Raw genomic sequence first — 25183 nt, 5'->3', positions numbered from 1 at the left:
ATTTAGTGAGGGAGGCAGAAACCAAAGGACACATTTAGTCTGACGTCCATCAGAAGAGATTTCATTCATTTGGACAATTTAATAATCATTTATGTAATTTTTAAAAGACTAAAATAACAAATATTGTTACTTTAGTGTACGTGGTTCATTTAATTTCACATGTAAATGTGAGACTGCCTGAATAAATGCACTGAATAGCTGTTCTGGAGCTTTCAATCACACCACATGATCTTCCTCAGCAGATATGAAACTGTAAATAATCAGATTTCCACTTTTTGTCCGTTAAACGTTGAGATTGAAGGTTCAAAATATCTCAAAGCAAGCTCCATAAAAGAGGCGATGCACATATATATCTACATATATAGATAGACATATACATATATATGTAGATATATATGATCTTATGATCAATATATCTCAACATGTCTGAGGTTTTATTGGATTATTAATCAGATTTGAAGACATTTATTCATGTTCACTTTACAGTGTGATGAGCATGTTTGTCCTTAAACAGAATAAAACCAATAATAAATCATAAAGAGCCTCCAATGAGATAAAAACCTAAATATCTGCAGCTTCTGCTCCACGCGCTCACATAAAGAGAGATGATTTAAACCGCGGCTGCTTCAGGTGCCTCGTAAAGCAGAGAACTGTCTCCATGAAGCAGGTACATCGCTCTCTGTGTCTTTTTAAATTATTATAATAATCTAATATCATGCGTGTCATTCTGCTACTCACTCAGAGTCACTTTCAGGACGCTTCGCCCTCCATCAGCCCTTCAGAGAGGAGGATCTCTCGGTGGATCCGGATCCAGGTCCTCACCGCTCCTCTTTATTCTAGAGACCTGATGATGATCCTCAGAACGGGATCTGACCCCCCACAGACCGGACCGTGATGGATGGTCCTCCGGTTACTCTCCGCTCTTCCCTCGTGCAGGTCTGAGGGTTTTCTGTGTTATTACCGGAGGATCCCGGTTAACGACCTCGTTCCTTTGCGGGGTTCTCCTTGGGAACTGTGCTGCCTTCATGTGCTGCTCGGAAATTCAACACTCCTAGTTTTACGTTTGGAAAATGTCTTCTGTCTCCACGTTGTAGTCTGATTACATCGTGTTTATGTGATGACGTTTGATTAGTTACTAATATACAAAAAGATTGATCTCAAGATCTCAATGAGCAGAGACAGAGTCATATATTCAATACAATAACTTACAATCTAAATAAAAGAATCAACATAAATCATAAAATAATTCATATCCAGTAAGAAGAGTTTTCTCGAAAAAAGCTAATTTCCAAATAACATCTGAGGAACAGAAACGTGTTTATTAAATGTGATTAGTTTATGAGGTGTAATATATATGTATTCATATATTATTGTTATTAATATTAATATTAATGATAATAATAACAATAACTTTATTTATAAAGCACTCTTCAAACAGAGTTCACAAACTGCTCTGACAGACAAAGCAAAAAATAAATAAACTAAATATAATTCTTATATTTCCGACAGCCATTGAAGGCAGCACTAAGCATAGCACCATCGCTCCCACTCTGCTCCTGATTGGCTCAGATTAAAGACCCCCCCCCCCCCCCCCCCCCCCCCCCCCCTAAAGAGCCCGGATCATGGTGGTCTTCATCACTCAGACTGATCCGGATCAGTCTGATGGATCCTTTTCTTTTACAGAAACCTTGAGATGATTCTTTATTGAAAACAAAACAAAATAAAAACTATTCTATATACAGTATATTGATATATATATATATATATATATAGAATAGTTTATTTATACCATAATGTTTAATAAGTTATGTAGAAATAAGACTTTACATGTAAACACAACAACAAGTGTAAAACTGATCAGATGTGATTATTCTAATCTTCTATAATTATTCATATTCTAATCTTCTATAATTATTCATATTCTCTTAAGGATGAGAGGTTTGCTGTTTCTTTATTGACTTTCACTGTTTTCTCTTCTTTATATATTTAAATGTGGTGGACAAAATATTAGAAACACCTTCTGATGGAAAAACCATAATTAAACGACAATTTTATGGACTAAATGATGAGAATCAAAAACAATAAATAAGTTTAGTCATCGTTCAGGTTTCAGAGACCTGGACTTCTTTTTAACCAACAGTGGAGCAGTCCTCCGTCTTTATACTCTAAATTATTATTATTATTATTAGACTGGAGGTGAAAGGTCACAGAGCTGCTGCGTGCTTTATTATCTATTGTTTGTTGCTCTATAATCTCTAATATCTCATAAACTTCTGTCCTGCACACGAACACGGAGATGTTGCTGCGTGTTGGTCCTTTAATGTCTGAAGGCAGATTAAGAACATGAAGAGATTAAAGAAGAATTATTCTCACTGTTGAGTTTGATCTTTATCGTCATTCAGTCACGTTTACACCTCGTGATGCTGCTAGTTCATAATAATGAGAATAATAGAAACTGTATTTATATCGATACAGTAATAAAACCAATCAATACGATGAGAACAAAGTAAGAAAGATGATAGTTACTTTATTAATCCTGCAAAGGGACATGTGTTTTTGCTGCAGCAGCATTTATGGAAACAGTTAAAGAATAAAAATAACAGAGTAAACAAATCAAAAATCAAAATGCACAATATATACAGAAAATATAATAATATTAAAATGAACTAACTAAACAATACTGCAAAGATTTAACCAAACAAACAAACAACAACAGTGTAACGGTGTTATAGTCGTAAGAAATTAAAATAATAAATTAAATTAAATAATAACAACAATAACAAAATAAAAGCAGTGGGTTTTCTATTTATTTTGAATTTATTCTATTTCTAAAGAATATGTTTAATGGTTAAGAAATAATAATATCATTTATAATGTATATGCTGTGGCACTTTTCTGTTACAAAATAAAAAGTAAAGTGTGAGTAATTATGAGTGAAACATCAAATAACACACAAACTAAGAAAAATACATAAACTCAAAGAAAAAAAAAATTGATAATGTTAAAAACACTTGACAAATAAAAGTAGGTTTTCAATTTGCTTTCAAGGCAAATGGAAATATAGAAAAAAAGAGATAAATCTATTTTAATAATCAATTTAAATTTAAATAAATTTAAATAAATACATATATTATTTAAATGTATTATTATTTATTATTTTTATTATTTTAATAATACATTTATTATTATTATTATTGTTTCTCAGTGAGTTTGCCTGAGTTTCATTAGATGTTTAAATCTAAAATTAATAATAAAACATATTAAGGTAACACCTACAAAAGAGCATTATATGAAATATAATCTATGGAACAAAACATTCACCAGTAAATAGTGCGACAGTAAAACATTAATAGATGTATTTTCTCTGAATAAATATAAATATTAATAGTTATTTCTGGTTTTATTAGATAAAACAAATACTAAAAACATGACATTTCACTTGTAGCTGCCTCGTCATCACAAACTCCTTGATTGACAGACGTTGAACCAATCAAACAAGTGGATACACCGCTTGACCAATCAAAACGAAGAGGAGGCGGGACTAGAGCGCAGCCGTACATGGACGTCGGATAAAGAAGAAGAAGCAGAAAGTTTACAGCTCATGAAACTCTCAGAATGAACGGAACGACGTATTCAAACTTTGACAACCAGGAGCACGTCTTGAAGTTAGGAGAGACGTTTGAGAAACACCCTAAAAGCGGCTACCACACGGTGCGATGTAAGTTCCGGGGTTTTCAATCGCTGGGCTTTTTTTTACAGTAGCTAACAGTAGCATTAGCTACAGTTAGCATGCTACCAGTTAGCTTTGTAGAGTTAGCTTTGTAGCTAAAACAGCCGAAGGCAGCTGTTTTCGACGTGTAGCCCGGTTTACGTTAGCCGCGTTGACGTCGTCGGTCCGTTTTCTGTCCTGCTGCTGTTGGTGTGTTTTAATATCATATATATATATATAATAATATGACAGTTCTGTCTGCTCTGTGTCGTTTTAATTAAGTTAGTTATTGACTCCAAACTATAGCAAACAAACCGTTGATGAGCCAGCTGTCAGAATGCTAGCTAATGTTAGCATTGCGTCTATCTGTACACTACCGCCATCTGGTGGTGACGGTACGCGACTGCATCACTACATTTTATTTAGTGTCTACATTTAAAATTACATTTAATTTTAATTTTACTTAATTGTATTAAATATTATTGTTAATATTGAGCATATAATATATATATTTATTTAAATGTGTATAATTTTCATAAATACAACAACGCTACTGTTGTTATTATTGAGTATTTGGTATATATATTTAGATGTGTTTAATATTTACTGACGCTTTGTGTTCTTGTTTGGTGACAGATGACTTCAAACCGGCCTCCATCGATACGACGTGTGAAGGAGAGCTGGAGGTGGGAAAAGGAGAACAAGTCACCATCACTCTGCCCAACCTGGAGGTCTGTGACACTCAGTCTCTGACGTTAAACCTCCTTTGTGTTCAGGGACGAAGATCCCAATGATGACGCATTAATAACAGTTCATAATGTTTATAAACATTAATAACTGTGTGTGTGTGTGTGTGTGTGTTTTAGGGTTCCACTGCTCCGGTGACCGTCTTCAAAGGGTCCAAGAGGCCGTACATGAAGGAGTGCATCCTCATCGTGAACCACGACACCGGAGAGTACAGACTAGAGAAACTCAACAGCAACATCGCTGTGAAGAAGACCAGGTGGGTTCTCTGTGGTTCTGCTCTCCATGTTCCGTTAAAGTGAACTTATCAGAAAAGAGGCTTCAGTGAAACACATTGTTGTAATCTTTATCCTTCACTTTATTCGACCAACATTCCAACAAGCTCCTCACCACAGTATCACGACACGATATATTCTAATACGTTCATCACATTCATAACTCGGCAGACAAACTGAACTTCAGAAGGTCTTTGTGTTGCTCAGAAGTCACTCGGCAGACTGGGTCACTGACGGGAACATCAGAGAGCGACATCTAGTGGAGGAGGACGTTTAACACTCACAGGGACACGTTGTGATCGTCGGCTGTATGTCAGCCATATTTACCACCTGTCTGTGTTGATGCGTTCACAGGGCTGAGGGCAGCAGTAAGATCCACTCTCGTCTGGAGCAGCAGACCAGCCGCCTGAGCCAGCAGGTGAAGACGAACACCAGCAGCAGCAGCAGCAAGACCTCCACCAGCTCCAAGAGTCCCCCCCCGAAAGAGAAGACCTTGTCTCCAGCGTCTCCCATGGACGACATCGAGAGAGGTAACCTGATGTAACATCTTATCCTTATCTTAACTTTATTATGTGGTGGACTTGTACCAGTGAGCTGCATTCTCTCTAGTGTCCACCAGGGGGCGACTCCTCTGGTTGTATAGAAGTCTATGAGAAAATGACTCTACTTCTCTCTTGATTTATTACCTCAGTAAACATTGTAAACATGAGTTTATGGTCTCAATCTCTAGTTTCAAGTCTTCTTCAATACAGCATGATGTTCATTTAGTACATTATGGTCCATTTAGAGTCACACAGACCATAAAGCAGGGGATGCTTTAGGGCGGGGCTACTGTGATTGACAGGTCTCTACCAGAGACGTCATGCTGAGTGCCTGCTTCCTGTCCACAGAGCTGATGGCGGAGGCTCGGGTCATGGACCAGCTGAGCAGCGGTGACAGCTCCTCCGACTCCAACAGCTCCTCGTCCTCCAGCAGCGACGACAGCAGCAGTGATGAAGGTGAACGCACTTCTGCTGCTGCTGCTGCTGCACCGGCACCAGCCAATCACAGCATGCCTATCATCACCAGCAGCACCATCACCAGCAGCACCATCACCAGCAGCAGCAGCAGCAGACACCAGGAGAGCGGAGGAGGACTCATGAACACTCTGAGTGAGTATCTCTCTGTTTGATCATCTTCACAAGTCAAACACGTGTTTGAGGTTCAGAGGACAGAACACACGCTGCTCTCTGTCAGGGCTCTTCACCTTCTCTCTGTTTAACGGGTTTTCTGATGTGACACACACACACATCATGTTGTGTGTGTGTGTGTGGTGCTCTGGGTTTCTTTAGTTGAGCCGTGTTAAACATGTGCTGCAGCTTTCTTCTTCTGGTGAAGTAAAACATGTTGAATAAAGTTCATGTTGAGTTGGAGCTCTTTTATTTTGAGATTTGAATGAAACTTGATTTAACCGTCAAATGTTTCATTATAAGTTTACAAAAGAATAAGTTTTGTTCCTGAGAGCAGAGAACATGTTGTCTGTACTCGGGATGAGCTGAGAACATGTTGTCTGTACTCGGGATGAGCTGTGAACATGTTGTCTGTACTCGGGATGAGCTGAGAACATGTTGTCTGTACTCGGGATGAGCTGAGAACATGTTGTCTGTACTCGGAATGAGCAGAGAACATGTTTTCTGTACTCGGGATGAGCTGAGAACATGTTGTCTGTACTCGGGATGAGCAGAGAACATGTTTTCTGTACTCTGGATGAGCTGTGAACATGTTGTCTGTACTCGGGATGAGCTGAGAACATGTTGTCTGTACTCGGGATGAGCTGAGAACATGTTGTCTGTACTCGGGATGAGCAGAGAACATGTTGTCTGTACTCGGGATGAGCTGAGAACATGTTGTCTGTACTCGGGATGAGCAGAGAACACGTCTGTACTCTGGATGAGCTGTGAACATGTTGTCTGTACTCGGGATGAGCTGTGAACATGTTTTCTGTACTCGGGATGAGCTGAGAACATGTTGTCTGTACTCGGGATGAGCTGTGACCATGTTGTCTGTACTCGGGATGAGCTGAGAACATGTTGTCTGTACTCGGGATGAGCTGAGAACATGTCTGTACTCGGGATGAGCAGAGAACATGTTGTCTGTACTCGGGATGAGCTGTGAACATGTTGTCTGTACTCGGGATGAGCAGAGAACATGTTGTCTGTACTCGGGATGAGCTGTGAACATGTCTGTACTCGGGATGAGCTGTGAACATGTTGTCTGTACTCGGGATGAGCTGAGAACATGTTGTCTGTACTCGGGATGAGCTGAGAACATGTTGTCTGTACTCGGGATGAGCTGTGAACATGTTGTCTGTACTCGGGATGAGCTGTGAACATGTTGTCTGTACTCGGGATGAGCTGTGAACATGTTGTCTGTACTCGGGATGAGCTGTGAACATGTTGTCTGTACTCGGGATGAGCTGTGAACATGTTGTCTGTACTCGGGATGAGCTGAGAACATGTTGTCTGTACTCGGGATGAGCTGTGAACATGTTGTCTGTACTCGGGATGAGCTGTGAACATGTTGTCTGTACTCGGGATGAGCTGTGAACATGTCTGTACTCGGGATGAGCTGTGAACATGTTGTCTGTACTCGGGATGAGCTGAGAACATGTTGTCTGTACTCGGGATGAGCTGTGAACATGTTGTCTGTACTCGGGATGAGCTGTGAACATGTTGTCTGTACTCGGGATGAGCTGTGAACATGTTGTCTGTACTCGGGATGAGCTGTGAACATGTTGTCTGTACTCGGGATGAGCAGAGAACAGTGAAGCAGGTTTATCTGTATAAAGAGGACGGTGACTCTGCAGTGTATCACTTTAATGACAGGATGACGTTATTAAAATGTTTCTATCTGTTTGTGTTCCAGAGAGCGACCTCCAGCTGAGTGAGTCCGGCAGTGAGAGTGACTGAACCATCAGCAGGTCTCTGAGGAACCGGGTCCAGACCCGTAAACCTGCTGCTTCTCCAACAACTAGCTGCACCCTCAGTGCCAGTTATTCACCACTAAAGACTGACGCTGGTCTGTGGTTTAAACCCACCAATCGGAGGCGAGCGGTCATGAAGCCTAGACTGATGTTTGTGTTTCAGCTTTTGCAAAATTTAGGAAGTTAAGTTCCGTTGTGCCTTTAATAGCTTCAGCTCAACCTTTTCTTTAGGAGCAGCCTCACTGATCTCAGGCTTACCTTTATGTTGTGGTGAAGTTAGCTGCTGAGCCTTTTTCACTTCAAGCTGCAGGAACAACAATAATCTGCTGTTATCAAAATGTTCATCAACTCACCCACAAGTCCCAGATCATCATTTATCATCGTGTAAACTGGAGAATAGAAGTTCAATGTTCGATGCTCCACGCTGTCCTCCAGCTGCTGGATGTCTTCATCTGTAGACAATAAACTCTTTTCGTTTTATTAGATGTTCTGCAGCTCTTTAAAGAGACAGACGTGTGTTTGCATGTGTCACTACAGTGACGTTCAGCTGTGGACGTGTGTTAGACTCCTACAAGAATCTATATCAGTTTAAGTGAACGCTATATTTATGTTTTCACCTCTTTTCCTTCATGATGAGGAACTGAAGCTGTTCTCTCTGATCTCTACAAACACACCAGACTCCTTATAAACAGGTTCAACCTCTCAGAGCACAGGAGCTGCTGCTCCATCTCTTACTGTGTTTAATGAGATACTAGAGTCACTAAAGTCTCTCACAACAGTTCCTCATGAAGGTAAAGAGCTGAACATACAGTCACAAGTTGTGGAGCCTCGTACAGCAGGACTCCTGAAGGACAGCTGCTGACGAGCGATATTCATTTTGCAGCTTTAAGAGTGAAGAAGTCAAACTTTATTTGATGGTCTTGTGTTTGAGTGAAGAAGAAGAGCTCAGTGCTCTGTAGCTTTAAACCTGCAATACTTGAATCAAATTATTTATATTTAGAAATATACTCCACCAACGGTGAACTGCTTAATATATTTGATATATATATATGATATATATATTCATAGTCAAAGTAATTGGAAGTGCAAGTTTGTGTGAAGTGTGAAGCCAGCGTGATGCTCTGATCTACTTCCTGTTTAGCTTCATGTCGCCTGAAACAAAGATGGAGTCTCGAGACGTTTGAGCCTCGAGGAGGACGGTCGACTCGGTTTAACAAAAAATAAAGATTTTAATAATTTATTTGGGCTTTTGCATTCTTTATTCTGAGCGCACAGTTCATTTCAGATCAAAGTCTTCCGAGTCCTGGTGAAGAGAAGCTACTCTGACGCCTTATTACGGACATTTAATACTAGTTCTGTCGCCGGAGGGATTCATAGTCGGAGGAAAACAGACCATGTTAAAGAAAAAATCCTCAAGTCCGTTTGTTGATTTTCTTCTGCAGTTTGCTGATGACGTGATGATTGATGAAGTATTTCCTTATTGAACCTAAATCTGATGATGTCATCCACTGCAGAGATAAAACAGGTCTGTTGAGATGAAGTTTGTTTTCTGGCTGTTTTTATAATACATAGCAGGAAGAAATGTTTTCTACTGTTCCAGGTTCAAAGATGTAATTCAGCATTAATTCACATTTTATTTAAAAGAGGAAACAAGGACCTTTGTATCCAAACTTGTTTTTATTTAAAGTGGAATCACTTGTGTCAATAGTACAATTATAAAGTAAAGCATCACATGTTGACTCATCGGGGTGAACACGCTCCTCCTCCTCTGGAGCGCACAGCTGCTTATTGTTTGTTTAGTTCTTTTAATAAAAGTATTTTTATTACTCTTCACTCGTCGTGTCTCTCGTGCTGCAGTTATTCTGTTTATGATCAATAATCTGTTACAATGTGTCAGTTAAACATCAGCAGAGTTTATGACTCAGCAGCCAATCAGAAGCCAGCTTGTCTCAGAGGCTGGACTTATAAGCGCTCTGCTGTGAACCTGCAGCTTCATCATCATCATCATCAGACAGACCGGGACCTGCTCAGACCAGCCTCCGCAGACTAACGGACCGTTTCCCCGGTCAACATGCTCAGGAGGACCGCGGTGAGCGTCGGCCTCAGACTGACAGCGGGACCGAGTCCTGGACGTTATGGAGACCGACACGCGTCCTCCAGCACCACCGTGATGCGCCCCAGCAGCCCGCTGAAGACCATGGAGCAGTTGGGGGGGCCGAGCTTCCTCACCACCCTAAACTGGCTCTTCGTGAAGGGATATTTCGAAACGACGCAGCAGTTGCAAGTGAGTGAGAGGAATGTTGTTTGTGTTACACCTGACCTATATTCCCCTTCAGCCGCTCTGCAGCCACAGAGATATATCTATAAAGGATCAGTTCACCCACAGTATCTCACAGCTAGGAGACAACGTGTGTGTGTGTGTGTGTGTGTGTGTGTGTGTGTGTGTGTGTGTGTGTGTGTGTGTGTGTGTGTGTGTGTGTGTGTGTGTGTGTGTGTGTGTGTGTGTGTAACGTGACATTTTAAACAGGGACACGAGCTTCTCTGTGCATAAATGAACCAGAACATGTCTACAGTCAGCAGAGTAGAAATAGAAAATAATAGAATCTCTTTATTGTCGATGCAGGAAATACAACACAGCCTTCATTCTGTAAAACAAACAGTAATAAAATAAAGAATATAAAATATGTGAGCTATAAAACAGTAAGATGTTGTATCGACTCCAGAGACAAGTTATGAATAAATATGTATATTAAAATGTACAAATGAATAAAGTGAGGTGCAAAGTGGTGTCTGAACACATGAAGTTTTATTATATATATAATATAATATTATATTATATTATACTTTCACTATTTCTGGAAGTTAAATGTTTCAAAGATCTTTTGATCCTGTTGAAGGAAAGTTTCTTTCAGGTTCAGTTCTGTGAATGCTTCAGATCACTTTTATTCACAGAGACAGAAGAGTCCATGATTATATACAAGTAACCTTACAGTTAAACAAAGCTGTAGAACCAGAGAGAGTCCATGATTATATACAAGTAACCTTACAGTTAAACAAAGCTGTAGAACCAGAGAGAGTCCATGATTATATACAAGTAACCTTACAGTTAAACAAAGCTGTAGAACCAGAGAGAGTCCATGATTATAAACAAGTAAACTTACAGTTAAACAAAGCTGTAGAACCAGAGAGAGTCCATGATTATATACAAGTAAACTTACAGTTAAACAAAGCTGTAGAACCAGAGAGAGTCCATGATTATATACAAGTAAACTTACAGTTAAACAAAGCTGTAGAACCAGAGAGAGTCCATGATTATATACAAGTAAACTTACAGTTAAACAAAGCTGTAGAACCAGAGAGAGTCCATGATTATATACAAGTGAACTTACAGTTAAACAAAGCTGTAGAACCAGAGAGAGTCCATGATTATATACAAGTAAACTTACTGTTAAACAAAGCTGTAGAACCAGAGAGAGTCCATGATTATATACAAGTAACCTTACAGTTAAACAAAGCTGTAGAACCAGAGAGAGTCCATGATTATATACAAGTAAACTTACAGTTAAACAAAGCTGTAGAACCAGAGAGAGTCCATGATTATATACAAGTAAACTTACAGTTAAACAAAGCGGTAGAACCAGAGAGAGTCCATGATTATAAGTAAACTTACAGTTAAACAAAGCTGTAGAACCAGAGAGAGTCCATGATTATAAGTAAACTTACAGTTAAACAAAGCGGTAGAACCAGAGAGAGTCCATGATTATAAGTAAACTTACAGTTAAACAAAGCTGTAGAACCAGAGAGAGTCCATGATTATTAGTAAACTTACAGTTAAACAAAGCGGTAGAACCAGAGAGAGTCCATGATTATTAGTAAACTTACAGTTAAACAAAGCTGTGGGTCGGGCTGAGCTTCTCAGGAGATGGAGAGTATCTGAACCAAAGATGTGTGTTTGTTTTCAGTCCAGGAACTGGACTCTCAGGTCAGTCTGGTGGATTTGCATCGGCTCAGTACAGGTCTGTTTAGAGAGGAACAGCCTCTGATAGGTTGAGGTGAGAGCTCTGGTCTGGTTCTCTTCACACGACAAAGATATAACATGTTCTACAACCCCATTCACCTCCAGTGCTTTGTCTTTGGTTGAGGCAGAACGGTCAATAACATAATGTTAGCTTAGCTGCTGGGTTGAAGTCACTAAATATAACGCTGCTGATAAACCTTATTGATCAGATCAATGCTGCTGATGAACCTTATTGATCAGATCCCAGAATGTGATCACAGAACAAGACCGCTGCTGCTGCAACTTTGCCTGGTTTATGAAATACATATTGTTCAAACTATTTGTTTATTGTTTTGCATGAACACAGTTGTGCCATCAGAAGAAGCTATATCCTCATTACACACAGACATTTAAAAAAGTGACCAAAACAGCTTTCAAAGACTGAGAAAACTAAATGAATGGAACCATAACACGATATCAATAAGTGCAGCAGGTCACCATCACCACAACAAACAAACAGGGCTTTAAATGGACTCATATTTAACTAAATATGTGGGAGGAGCCTCTTCATGGAAGTCTGAGAACATTAAAGACGTATTTTGTCCAGTCGGTAGAAGAGATATTAGAAGTTATTAATTCATATTTAAAACAATAATCTCAGGAAACAGGAAACTCAGTTTTACATTGTTATTATATCCTCACTTGTTTACGGGAACAATTTGTATAGTTTATTATTATTATTTTTATTTTATTTGTTGTGGCTCAAGGCGCCCTGATCAGCCGCCACTGAACCAGACTCAAAGACTTAGTTCGGTTCTATTATATCATTTGATGTACCAAGTCTTGTATATTTAACCAATATTTAATGTAATAAAGTGATATAGCACCCACAAAACAATGTGATTTACCTTTAAAGTCAGAAGAGAGATCACTAATGCAGATGAACTAACTGCTGCTATTAGTTTTATTTGTGTGCTTTTCCTGCAGAATTAAACAACAAAATGAAATGAACGTTGCAATAAACAGAGCAGATCAGTCTTGAGCTCGCTCACCTTTACTGGAAGTTAGTGATTCATGTAGTGGTTTGGGTGAACTGGCCCTTTAAGCCGATCGTGACCTGTTAAGTAGAAGTGATCGCGTTATTAATAATAATAATGTCTTGTGACTGACAGATCGAGCACAGCCGGATCTACGGGCCTCTGTGGAAGTCGACGTACGGCCCTCTGGTCGTGGTGAACGTGGCCAGCGCCGAGCTCATCGAGCAGGTTCTGAGGCAGGAGGGGAGGTTCCCGGTCCGGTCCGACATGCCCCACTGGAGGAGCTACAGAGAGCTCCGGAACCAGGCCCAGGGGCCGCTGACCGAGTGAGTAACCCCCCCCCCCCCCCCCCCCACCCCCCCCCCACCAAGGTGTAGATCCACATCTTCAGAGTTTAAAAAACAAGTTCAAACAACCAGGACACACGTGTTGTGTTGTAGCTTGTAGAAAGTAATACAGTCTGCCAACAGAACAATCCTGTTCAGATTCCTTTCATTGGGATTTTATATCTGGGACCTTCAACTCATTTTGAGCTTCTTCTGTTTCACTAGAATGAGGAATTGTTGTGACTAATTGTCCCCAAAAGTTGGTGACTTGTTCCTTGATGCTGCAGTCGTAGATGACGGACCGTCGTGTGTTTAATCTTCAGAATCCAGCTTCTTGTTTTCTGCTGGTTTAATTGTGTCGGTCTTTGCGGTAACAACATCACATCTCGGTCCAAAAGCACTAAAACTACACCAAGTATTTCACCATCTTTTATTAAACAAGTTTTTTACATTAAACATTATATCACATTATATCACATTACATTACATTACACCACATTACATTACATTACATCACATTACATTACATCACATTACATTACATTACATCACATTACATTACATTACATTACACCACATTACATTACATTACATTATATTACATTATATCACATTACATTACATTACACCACATTACATTACATTACATTACATCACATTACATTACATCACATTACATTACATTACATTACATGACATTACATTACATTACATTACATCACATTACATTACATCACATTACATTACACCACATTACATTACATTACATCACATTACATTACATCACATTACATTACATTACATTACATGACATTACATTACATTACATTACACCACATTACATTACATTACATCACATTACACCACATTACATTACATTACATTACACCACATTACATTACATTACATCAAATTACATTACATCACATTACATTACATTACATTACATCACATTACATTACATTACATTACACCACATTACATTACATTACATTACATTACATTATATCACATTACATTACATGACATTACACCACATTACATTACATTACATCACATTACATTACATTATATCACACCACATTACATTACATTACATCACATTACATTACATCACATTACATTACAACACATTACATTACATTACATTACACCACATTACATTACATTACATCACATTACATTACATTACATTACATGACATTACATTACATTACATTACACCACATTACATTACATTACATCACATTACACCACATTACATTACATTATATCACATTACATTACATTACATTACATTACATCACATTACATTACATTACACCACATTACATTACATCACATTACATCACATTACATTACATTACATTACATCACATTACATTACATTACACCACATTACATTACATTACATTACATTATATCACATTACATTACATTACATTACACCACATTACATTACATCACATTACATTACATCACATTACATTACATTACATCACATTACATTACATCACATTACATTACATTACATCACATTACATTACATTACACCACATTACTTTACATTACATCACATTACATTACACCACATTACATTACATCACATTATATTACATTACATCACATCACATTCATACAAAGTCTGTATGAGGATACGTTGGATGGACTAATAAATGATTAGCGTTAGCTGCTCGCGCCCTCCTCCTCCTCCTCCTCCTCCTCCTCCTCCTCCTCCTCGGTTCTTCTCCTCCTCCTCCTCCTCCTCCTCGGTTCTTCTCCGGCGCTCCCGCCTGCTCTCCTCCAGGTGAAGTCCGTAACAATTAACCAGCCAGAAGCAGCCGCAGTGTTTTGTGATATTCTGACTAGTAATCATACAAACCTGCTGGTAGTGAGTGTTTATGTCCTCTTTGTGTCCTCTTTCTGTCCTCTTTGTGTCCCAGGAAGCACCGAGCAGAAGAAGAAGACACGTTATCGTCTTCTGTTTGCATTCGTGTTCATTATAAACGACAGTCAGACAGGAAGCAGTGAAAGACATGAGAGGAGCAGAGAGCTGCTTCTTTACCTGAGTTATTGAAGTGATATCTGGATATGATTGAGCTGTGTGACGTGTGATTGGTTCATAAAGGTTCACTCACAGATGTGCTTTCAGCAGCTGTCCTCTGAACCCTGAACCTTCAAACAGCACCAATAATTCATCTGTTATATTCACAAACGATAACGATAACAATAGTTTAGATTAAAGATGAAGAACGTCACCACTTCATACTGAGAGAAACTCACTAGAGTCCATGAAGACGTTTCTGGTTTCATGATGAAGGCCGACCTCTCTGTGTCTGAGCTCAGCTCAAGTTATTCAAGTTATTTATGTTATTTATGTTATTTATGTCACGTTCACAACGAATAGAGAGAAACTCTTCTTCTTCTTGTCATTCTTGTTTTTCTTGTTATTCTTCTTCTGATTCATATTTTCTTCTTCTCCTCCTCCATCTTTTTCTCTTTCTTCTTCTGTAAATATTAGATGCTCGTTCCCTCTAACCTTCTCAACCACTAACAGTTTACGGATGTTATTTCTCTCTCTGTGTCCTCCTTGTTTTTCCCTTCAAAATAAAAGTCCTGCTCCTCTGTGGAAACAGAGCCACCATGAGTAGAAGTAAAGAGAACTAGAACACGTCTTTAGTGCAGAACAACACAGTTATGACGTCATCAATCATGACAAAGAGAGGAATCTGTTCATACGTTTAGCTGGGACCAACATTGTAAAGCTAGTTGAGGCTCCGCCTCCTCTTCTCATTGCACTGTTGACATTTGTTCTCTCTCCTCTTTGAATAAACATCCTGAAGTTCAGCTGAAGCTTCACAGCTTCTGTCTCGTGACTGTTGGTTTAAGTCGTCTCACAGCTTCATGTACTCTTCAGTTTACAGGATCTGCTTCTGTTGAGACATTCACACTACAGCTCTTCTTATGAAATGTCACATTTTATGACTGGATTCAGATATTTAGATCTCACAGATTTCTGTAGTCACAGATTGTGGTGATGACAAATGTTGTTCTGGTCGATTTAAAAAGACAGCAGCGTATCTGTGCTTCATGTTTGAGCCTGTGAGTGAGTGTTGTTGCTCGTGGTTTTGTAGGATGGGGGTGAAGTGGCAGCGGATCCGCAGCATCCTCAATCCTCGGATGTTGAAGCCCAAACACGTGTCGTCGTACACCAACACGGTCAACGAGGTGGTGAGCGACTTCGTCCTCCGAGTGAGCCGGCTGAGGGAGACCAGCGGCGGCGTGATGGTCAACGACCTCACGGCAGAGCTCTACAAGTTCGCTTTCGAAGGTCAGCCGAGAACAAACAAACCAAATGGTCCTGATTAGAAGGAGTAGAAGAAGAATGTCCCGATTAGAAGGAGTAGAAGAAGAATGTCTTTTAAATGTTTAGTTCAAAATGTGTTTTTATTTCTGGTAATCTTCACAAAAGAGGTTTATCTATATTTAATAAAGTAAAATTACATGAAAGAATAATTATCAGCATTGTCATTTAATATGAATATAAATTAATAAAAACAATTTACTGACCAAAATTAGTATCTGAATAAATAAATATATATTTAAATAGTTAAAACTCCTATTTTCAGAAATGCTACTTGAGCAACAAGCAGTGAAGTTTCATCAGAAAAATGCACTTAAAGTATCAAAAGTAAAAGGACTGATGATGCAGAAAGTCCCATTTCTCCGTTATATTACGATAGAATATGAATTCTATGTTGATGTTTAGTGTAAACGTGGAGCCGGTTCTCAGCAGCACGTTGATCTCTGGTGCAGCAGAGGATCCTTCATGTCTGTGGATCACAGCCAGAGTCAGCTGATTAGATATCGACCAGACGATCCTGAAGCTTTACGACATGAACTCTGATCCTTTACACGTCACGCTGTGTTATCATTTCATTCACAATCATTTAGTAATCGCTGGAGAGAAGGTTGTTCATTACAGTTTGTCTTATATATATATATATATATATATATATATAAGCAGAAAGAGATGTAAGTAAAGGAATATGTAAAATATAGATACTTGTTTAATACATGTGTAAAATAGGATGTACATTATGTGCATAATGCAACAATATATAAAATAATAAATGCAGAAAGTAAAGATATCATATTTCCCTGCTTGTTCTCTGTGGTTAAAGAAATAGAAACATGCTTATTTGCAGAGAGTTAGATGAGGAGATAGAAAGCGCTTAGCTTAGCTTAGCATAAAAACAACTTCTAAAGTTCATTAATGAAATGAGTCTTGTTTGTTTGGTTTCCAGAGCTTTATGTACCGGACTGATCGAGGCTAGCTGTTTCCCCCTGTTTCCAGTTGTTATGCTAAGCTAAGCTAGCAGGCTGCTGGCTGTAGCTTCATATGTAACAATATTTGAAAGAGATTGGGGAAGACAGTCTCCTGTTTCAACAAGACGATGCTCATATGCACCATATGGAGTCATAGAGTGATAAATATAAAGACAGAAGGATAACACAAACATTTATTTCTCTTATTTGTATACATTTTTAAATAAATATATATACCTTTTTTTCATATAAATTATACAAACATATATATATAATGTAAGTCATTCATGTTTGTAGCAAGAGGAGGAATAAAAAGGCCGAAGTCCTGAAGCAGCAGCCTCGTGTTTATTTAATCACTCTTCAGGTTAACGTCATGAAGTCCACAGTTTACATATGTTTGTGCTCAGAACAGAAGCTCTATGGAGACCTCCTGGTTTCTGCAGCCTCTTAATAATAATAATAATAATAATGACGGTTCCTTGTGAGTTTAGGGATCTGCTCCGTGTTGTTTGAGACCCGGATGGGCTGCATGAAGGAGGTGGTGCCCGAGGAAACCCAGAAGTTCATCTTCTCCGTGGGGGAAATGTTCCGTCTGTCTCACGTCATCGTCCTCTTCCCCAAGTCCGTGTGGCCCTACTTACCCTTCTGGAAGCAGTTCGTGGCGGCCTGGGATCATCTCTTCAAAGTCGGTGAGCGGCTCGTTTGAGGACGTTCGGTTACAGAACGAGGGTTCAGTTTAATATCACATACTGTACTGTACATGTACTGTACATATACTGTACTGTACATATACTGTACATATACTGTACTGTGCATATACTGTACTGTACATATACTGTACTGTACATATACTGTACATATACTGTACTGTGCATATACTGTAATGTACATATACTGTACTGTACATATACTGTACTGTACATATACTGTACATATACTGTACTGTACTGTACATATACTGTACTGTACATATACTGTACTGTGCATATACTGTAATGTACATATACTGTACTGTACATATACTGTACATATACTGTACTGTGCATATACTGTACTGTGCATATACTGTAATGTACATATACTGTACTGTACATATACTGTACATATACTGTGCTGTACATATACTGTACATATACTGTACTGTACATATACTGTACTGTACATACACTGTACATATACTGTACTGTACTGTACATATACTGTACATGCACTGTACTGTACATATACTGCACTGTACTGTACATATACTGTACATATACTGTACTGTACTGTACATATAATGTACTGTACTGTACATATACTGTACATATACTGTACATGTACTGTACTGTACATATACTGTGCTGTACTGTACATATACTGTACATATACTGTACTGTACTGTACATATACTGTGCTGTACTGTACATATACTGTACAGTACATGTACTGTACTGTACATATACTGTGCTGTACTGTACATATACTGTACATATACTGTACTGTACATATACTGTACTGTACATGAACTCAAGATACAAGATGATCTACACTACACATCTCGACACGATTCAAAAGGTTTTACATAAAACATGAAAAGCATGAAGACAAAGATGAGATCATATCAAAACCATTAATAAGCTCAGAGAACGGAAAATAAAAACAAGTGATAATAATAATAATGAATACAGTATAATCATATAATAGTATAAGATGAACGGGACTCGTGTGATCCAAACAAAGTTATTAAAGATGAGAGGAATGCTTCACACTGTGATGGTTTCTTCATTAACTGATAACTAGCGGTGTAACAAACCGTACTGACCCCCCCCCCCCCCCCCCCCCCCACAGGCTAACGTTAACCAGCACAGTGTAAATAAAGGTTTACTGACGATGGTTCTCCTCCATGAACTATTATTATTATTTATATTATAGTATTTCTGCACGAACACCAAGATGGCTGTTAGCTTGTCTTGCTAAGCTAGCTAGCTAGCATCCACAGAAATGAAGCTAGGTGACATTATGTTATTCAAATGTCTTCATTATTTCAAGTCAATACATTTTGATTTTAGATTTTAAAATAAATGTAATACACTCATTTATTTTGGTGACTTTATTTGTATCACAGTTAAACTGTAAATAACATGAGGTACGCACGTGTACTCTGATGTTCTATTAAAGGGTTAGAGGTCACACTGATCCACAAGCAGCAGGTACAGTCTGTGGTTAAAATCAGCTGCACCTTTAGAGTATGAATGAAGATGACGTCCGGCAGTCTTCACTTTGCTCTCAGGGTGGAAAGTCTTACATTGTTGTTCTGTGGACCAGGTTCCAGGAGCTCTCGTGGTCTTCGTGTCCTCTGCCGCTCCCCGTCTCTGATTGTTGTCACAAAAGGTTACTAAAGCTCAGCTTCAAGGCCGTTGGCTTTATCAAACGTTTCAAGGTCTCTAGACTCTAGTGACTCAGAGTCACAAAGTTCACCTCCTGTTACTCCTCGTCAGGAGAAAGTGGCTTTTATTTCGCCATCTAGTGGGCCAGAGGGTGGAGTGCCGGTTGTCCCGTGATGAACCTGTCTCTGGTGTCTCTGGTGTCTCACAGCTGAAGAGCTGGTGCAGCAGAAGATGGAGGAGATCCAGGAGAAGGTGCACCTGGACCAGAACGTGGAGGGAGCGTACCTGACTCACCTGCTGCTCGGCCAACAGATGACGGTCACGGAGATCCTGGGCAGCATCACCGAACTGCTGCTGGCCGGAGTCGACACGGTGAGTTGTCTTTGGCTGTTTCGCCTTTTTGACGTTGTTTTGTGTCTTTTTGTGGTTATTTAGTTCCTCTTTGTAGCTGCGTTGTTGCTTCGTGTGTCTTTGCAGCTGTTTTGGTCTCTTTGTAGTGTTTTCGTGTCTCTTTCTGGTCATCTTGTAGGCAAAGGCCGGGGGGGCCCTGACACTTTGGGCCCCTGGGCCTCTCCCCCGGAGGGCCTGTTCAGTAATTCATTCATGATTATTTCACCTTAAATTATGCTTCACATCAAGAATACAGTCATAGCAATATTGAAAGAGCAGTTTTGTATAAGTTAGACATCATATATCATTGTTATCTGTATCATACATCGCTCAGTGAGCATCACCTCACTAACAGACGATAACAGCGTGTCCTCCTCTCTGTCGCAGACCTCCAACACCGTCTCCTGGTCTCTGTACAATTTGGCGAAGCAGCCAGAGATCCAAGAGCAGTTATACCAGGAAGTGATGAGCGTTTGTCCCGGAGACAAGGTGCCAAACAGCGAAGACATCCATCAGATGCCGTACCTGAAGGCCATCATCAGAGAGACGCTTCGGTCAGAGAGTTTCTGTCTTTATCAATAGATTTCATTGACAGGATGCCGGAGACGCAGGTTTGGCTGAAAGGACCATGTCAATGTCAATGTTGGGGCGTATTGAGGAGTATAAGATCAGCAGACTGTAACATGCAGCTGCTGGTTTCAACATATCGACCCAGAGGAATAAACATGATGTATTTTACTGAGAACATGAATGTCTCTTTAAAGTGTCATATTTAGAGGACATTGGGGAACATAGATACGCTAACACAGCTAGCCTAGCTCTGACCAGCGGCACCTCTAAAGCTCACTAATAAGCACATTATTAATTATTCATACTTTATTTGTTAGGGACATAGATTGTATAAAGAAGTGGACGTAGTCGTCATGATGTCACTCGTTGGTTTTTGGATGTTTTGAAGCCTCGAATTCTGCGTTTTTTTCTGTCGCCATCTTGGTTTTGTGCGATCAGTGAACAGGAAGTGACCATATTTGGACTGAGGAGGAGTGACGTAGAGACGCCGTTTACGGCTCTGATAGAGACCTGTCAATCACTGTGTAGCCCCGCCCTAAAGCATCCCCTGCTTTATGGTCTGTTTGACTCTAAATGGACCATAATGTACTAAATGAACATCATGCTGTGTTGAAGAAGACTTGAAACTAGAGATTGAGACCATAAACTCATGTTTACAATGTTTACTGAGGTAATAAATCAAGAGAGAAGTAGAGTCATTTTCTCATAGACTTCTATACAACCAGAGGAGTCGCCCCCTGGTGGACACTAGAGAGAATGCAGCTTTAACACATGAAGCTTTAAAGAACTTTAAAGAACCGGAGGTTGACGTCTGCTCAGGGACAGAAACAATCTACATCGACAAACTGAAAACAGCAAGTTTCATAATGTTTGTATCGGATAGTTTGCGACAGACGTCACCAGAAGATTAGAACAACGAGGTAAAAAGGTCAGACAGCACACAGCGAGATACAATGAAGCACACGCTTAGAAACATGACATTACAGAGTGGAGAGTTCTGGTTGCTCTATTAAAGGTTTGTGGCAACTTTCAAGTTGAGTTTTACGTTTTTTTGTTTAATCCAACACATTGTTTGTTTAATTCATCCAAAAACCAAAGTGTGTAACAGACATGAAGTCAAACGTTTCCTCTTCTGTTCTCCAGTCGACTCCTCAGGACGCTGAGCTAGTGTTGTGTTCACGTTGTGTCTCGTAGAGGCGGTGAAGTCTTTCATCAGTGGAGTTCGTTCAGTGGATCCTGGTTTCTCTCTGACTCTGTTCTGTGGTCACCAGGTTGTATCCGGTGGTTCCAGGAAACGCTCGAGTGAGCGTTGAAAATGAGATCGTGGTTGGAGATCATCTCTTCCCCAAAAACGTGAGAAATCTTCACAATGACCTTTTGATACTCTCTTCATCTAGAGCTGGTACTCTCTCATCAGTACCGACTGTAAGTGTGGACGTATGTGCACGTTTGAATCCCACAGACGCTGTTCCACCTGTGCCACTACGCCGTGTCCTACGACGAGAACATCTTCCCCGACGCCCACTCCTTCCTGCCTCAGCGCTGGCTCCGAGGGGCCGAGGAGAAGTCCAGGCAGCACCCGTTCGGGTCGGTGCCGTTCGGTTTTGGGATCCGGGCGTGTCTGGGGAGACGGGTGGCCGAGCTGGAGATGTACCTCCTCCTGTCGAGGGTAAGGACGTCTCGCTGCTGAGCTCTGGTATCGTTCATTTCTGCTGCTCAGAGGAAGAAACAATCGAAGCAGATTCCTTCTGCACACTTCTGCAAAGCACGATGTTTAACATGACGCCACACGGCCTGAAGTACGGAGTCACAGGAGCGCCGTGAGAATGAATACATCTGAGAAGAATAAGAAAATAAATGTGGACTTCTTAGAGAGGAATAAATCAGAATACAGAGACGTATAACAAATGATATGAAAATGATTATAAGCTTGTTCACATCTGCTTGTTCATTTATTTCTGTATGAATGAATGAATATATTTACAGATATATATTTGTTTGCATATAAAGTGGTCAACTTTGTTCTGTATATTTTTTAGTTATTTATCTTTATAAAATGTCAGTTATTTGTATTTATTCTTTTCCTTCAAAAAGAAAAAGGGATAAAAATATATAAATATATACATTTTGAAATATACAGAATAAATGTCATATTTTCAGAGAGCCGTATCGACTTGTTTTTGTAAGTTTTTGTAAATTGTTACCGTAACATGTTGACCCGGAGCACGGAGCTCTGTCATCTGACTTCTCACCCAGAACCCACGGCTGTGACTCAGCGATGTGTTGAGCGGTCTCTAATCATTGACTCTTAACGTGTGCTGCGTCATGTAAATAAACGTGCTTCTCTTCTTTCATTCCCACAGCTGATGAAACACTACGAGGTGAGGCCGGATCCGGCCGGCACCGAGGTGACGCCGATCACCAGAACTCTGCTCTGCCCGGCTAAACCCATCAACCTGCAGTTTGTGGACCGAGCGGCGCAGCGGCAGTAGTTCAGTATTCACACCGATAATAGAGATTATATAGATTATACAGATAATACAGATGATATAGAATATATAGATCATGAGGCTGAATGTACAGTTTGCTTGTTGTTTCATGTAAATATGAAGACTGAATGAGTCCCTGGAGGAGTGTTGTAGTTCAGTTGTTCGGGACGATGTCAGCAGCTATCAGGAGAGGAACATACACGTAATGTAATATTTTTGTTTCTTCCATAACACGTCTTCTTTCAGACTCGAGGAAATAAAACATTTATTTTATTATTTTGTTTATTTACGTCTGTAGATTTCTCCTAAAATCACCAGAAGTTACATTACATAACGCCTCATTTGCATATTTAAACATAACATTTTCAGAAAACTTGTAACAAAAACAATCAACCGGAGAAGTTTTCATGTTCATACATCTAAACGTTGTTTTCATTTTCCTTTCATCTAAAACTAATGTTTTTATTGTACATATTAAAAACCAGCTGATGAGGAAACTACAAAATAAAAGCATTGTCAGTGAGTCGGACTGTGACCTTTATATTTTATGTTAATGATTCTTCAGACGGAGCTTTATTCCATATTTTAGTGTTTCTTGTTCATTGTTGTGCAGTTCAATGATTCATATAATAAAGAACCCACAACATGAAGCTTTTAATCTTTACTGCGTCTTCTTCCTCTTCCTCATCATTCTGTCTCATAAAGACAGAAATGTAGAAATCTGTATTATTTTGTCCACATGGACTTATATTAATCAATAACACTTTATTCATGAAGCACCTTTCACACAGTTTAGTGCTTCACATCTATAGAAATACTAAAACTATTAAACACTTTGAGATCAATGCAAGACTATAACAATTACAGTAAATAGATTTCAAAACTATAAATGATATAAACAAATAATAATAAATGAAATAACAGGAAAAAACAAAAAAAATACAACTTAAATACATTAAAATAAGTGTTTAATAAACTGTCACAACTTAAGCACAATAAAGTAATCAAATAAATAATCATTTCTATAAAGCATTCATAATCTACGGCGGGCTGAGCAGCGAGGTTTGAAGTTCCAGCAGCAACAGAAACATCTCAAATAATCCTCCTTTCACATCCGGTCTGCTGCCGGACAGCTGATTCATACCTGTGTTTGGTTTTTAATGCTTTTAATAAGTTGTGTTGTTGTCAGATGTCTGTTCATTAGTAGAGCAGTGCTGCCCTCTAGTGGACTGTTGGGGAACTACATGATGCTCTGATTCACTCGTTCATTACTTCAACAGATGTATTAATGATTAATCACAGTTATCACCACCTCCACTACAAACACAACGCTGTTTACATCACGTCAGCTGCTCCCACGTTGTGACGATGTCACAGGATCTGAGTAATCTATTACACATCACAGTCATTTACAGGTTACACCTTCACAGCGTGTCCCCCTCCTGTCTTCTCTCTGATCACTGAGCCTGACATCAGTATTCATTCAGTATTCATTCAGTCCAGTGTTCACATATCTGAGGTCGGTTATAAAAGAAAAACAAGCTTCTTTAATCTGCTCCTTTTATTTCTGTTTCATTCTTATTATGACGTGTTCAAAGGGATTCACCCCGGAGAGAGTTAGAGGTGTTTTGTGTCTCTTTGTAGTCATTTAATCTTGTTTTGGTCCTTTTTTGTGTGTCTTAAACTTTTCTCTCATTTACTTTTCAAGGAATCTCATTTTCTTCCGGACTGAACAAAACAAAATAAAACAAACAGACATACCCCGACATTCTGCCGATTCAGTTAAAACGTATTTGTGATGTCGAGAGCAAAAGTGGTCCACGACAAAATACTTTACCATCAACACGCCTGTGTTCACCCTCCTGTCTCTTTAAGAACCCTCCCAAAAACAGCCCGGTCTGCTCTGATTGGCTCGGGAGAAAAGCATAGTTCACCTTCTCAAAGGTAGTCCTGAAGCCGTGGGCGGAGTCTGCAACACCTTTGTGT

General features: G+C 39.4%; 2 protein-coding genes across 2 annotated transcripts; both read left to right on the top strand.

The window, feature by feature from the left end:
- The first annotated feature begins 3529 nt into the window (after positions 1 to 3529).
- eaf2 (ELL associated factor 2) lies at positions 3530 to 8930 on the top strand. Its single transcript, XM_076112234.1, has 6 exons — positions 3530 to 3718; positions 4346 to 4440; positions 4576 to 4712; positions 5083 to 5258; positions 5619 to 5879; positions 7633 to 8930. The coding sequence occupies exons 1-6, from the start codon at positions 3616 to 3618 to the stop codon at positions 7674 to 7676; spliced, it is 816 nt and encodes a 271-aa protein (XP_075968349.1). The 5' UTR covers positions 3530 to 3615; the 3' UTR covers positions 7677 to 8930.
- Positions 8931 to 9698: 768 nt separating this feature from the next.
- Positions 9699 to 23847, top strand: cyp27a3 (cytochrome P450 family 27 subfamily A member 3). Its single transcript, XM_076112228.1, has 9 exons — positions 9699 to 9974; positions 12860 to 13050; positions 16185 to 16381; positions 17871 to 18068; positions 19957 to 20120; positions 20526 to 20692; positions 21980 to 22061; positions 22171 to 22377; positions 23072 to 23847. The coding sequence occupies exons 1-9, from the start codon at positions 9762 to 9764 to the stop codon at positions 23198 to 23200; spliced, it is 1548 nt and encodes a 515-aa protein (XP_075968343.1). The 5' UTR covers positions 9699 to 9761; the 3' UTR covers positions 23201 to 23847.
- The last annotated feature ends 1336 nt before the right edge of the window (positions 23848 to 25183 follow it).

The sequence above is a fragment of the Anarhichas minor genome, unplaced genomic scaffold (genome assembly GCF_050575085.1).
Source record: "Anarhichas minor isolate MPS153535 unplaced genomic scaffold, ASM5057508v1 ptg000048l, whole genome shotgun sequence".
NCBI lineage: Eukaryota > Metazoa > Chordata > Actinopteri > Perciformes > Anarhichadidae > Anarhichas > Anarhichas minor.
This window is presented reverse-complemented; position numbering and strand designations above follow the sequence as displayed.

Bases quoted from the DNA above. Each gene is read 5' to 3' on its own strand.
- eaf2 (XM_076112234.1), top strand. From the start codon at position 3,616: ATGAACGGAACGACGTATTCAAACTTTGACAACCAGGAGCACGTCTTG. The intron at 3,719-4,345 runs GTAAGTTCCGGG...GTTTGGTGACAG, and splicing joins CGGCTACCACACGGTGCGAT to ATGACTTCAAACCGGCCTCC. The intron at 5,259-5,618 runs GTAACCTGATGT...TCCTGTCCACAG, and splicing joins CATGGACGACATCGAGAGAG to AGCTGATGGCGGAGGCTCGG.
- cyp27a3 (XM_076112228.1), top strand. From the start codon at position 9,762: ATGCTCAGGAGGACCGCGGTGAGCGTCGGCCTCAGACTGACAGCGGGA. The intron at 13,051-16,184 runs GTGAGTAACCCC...GTGGTTTTGTAG, and splicing joins GCCCAGGGGCCGCTGACCGA to GATGGGGGTGAAGTGGCAGC. The intron at 18,069-19,956 runs GTGAGCGGCTCG...GGTGTCTCACAG, and splicing joins GGATCATCTCTTCAAAGTCG to CTGAAGAGCTGGTGCAGCAG.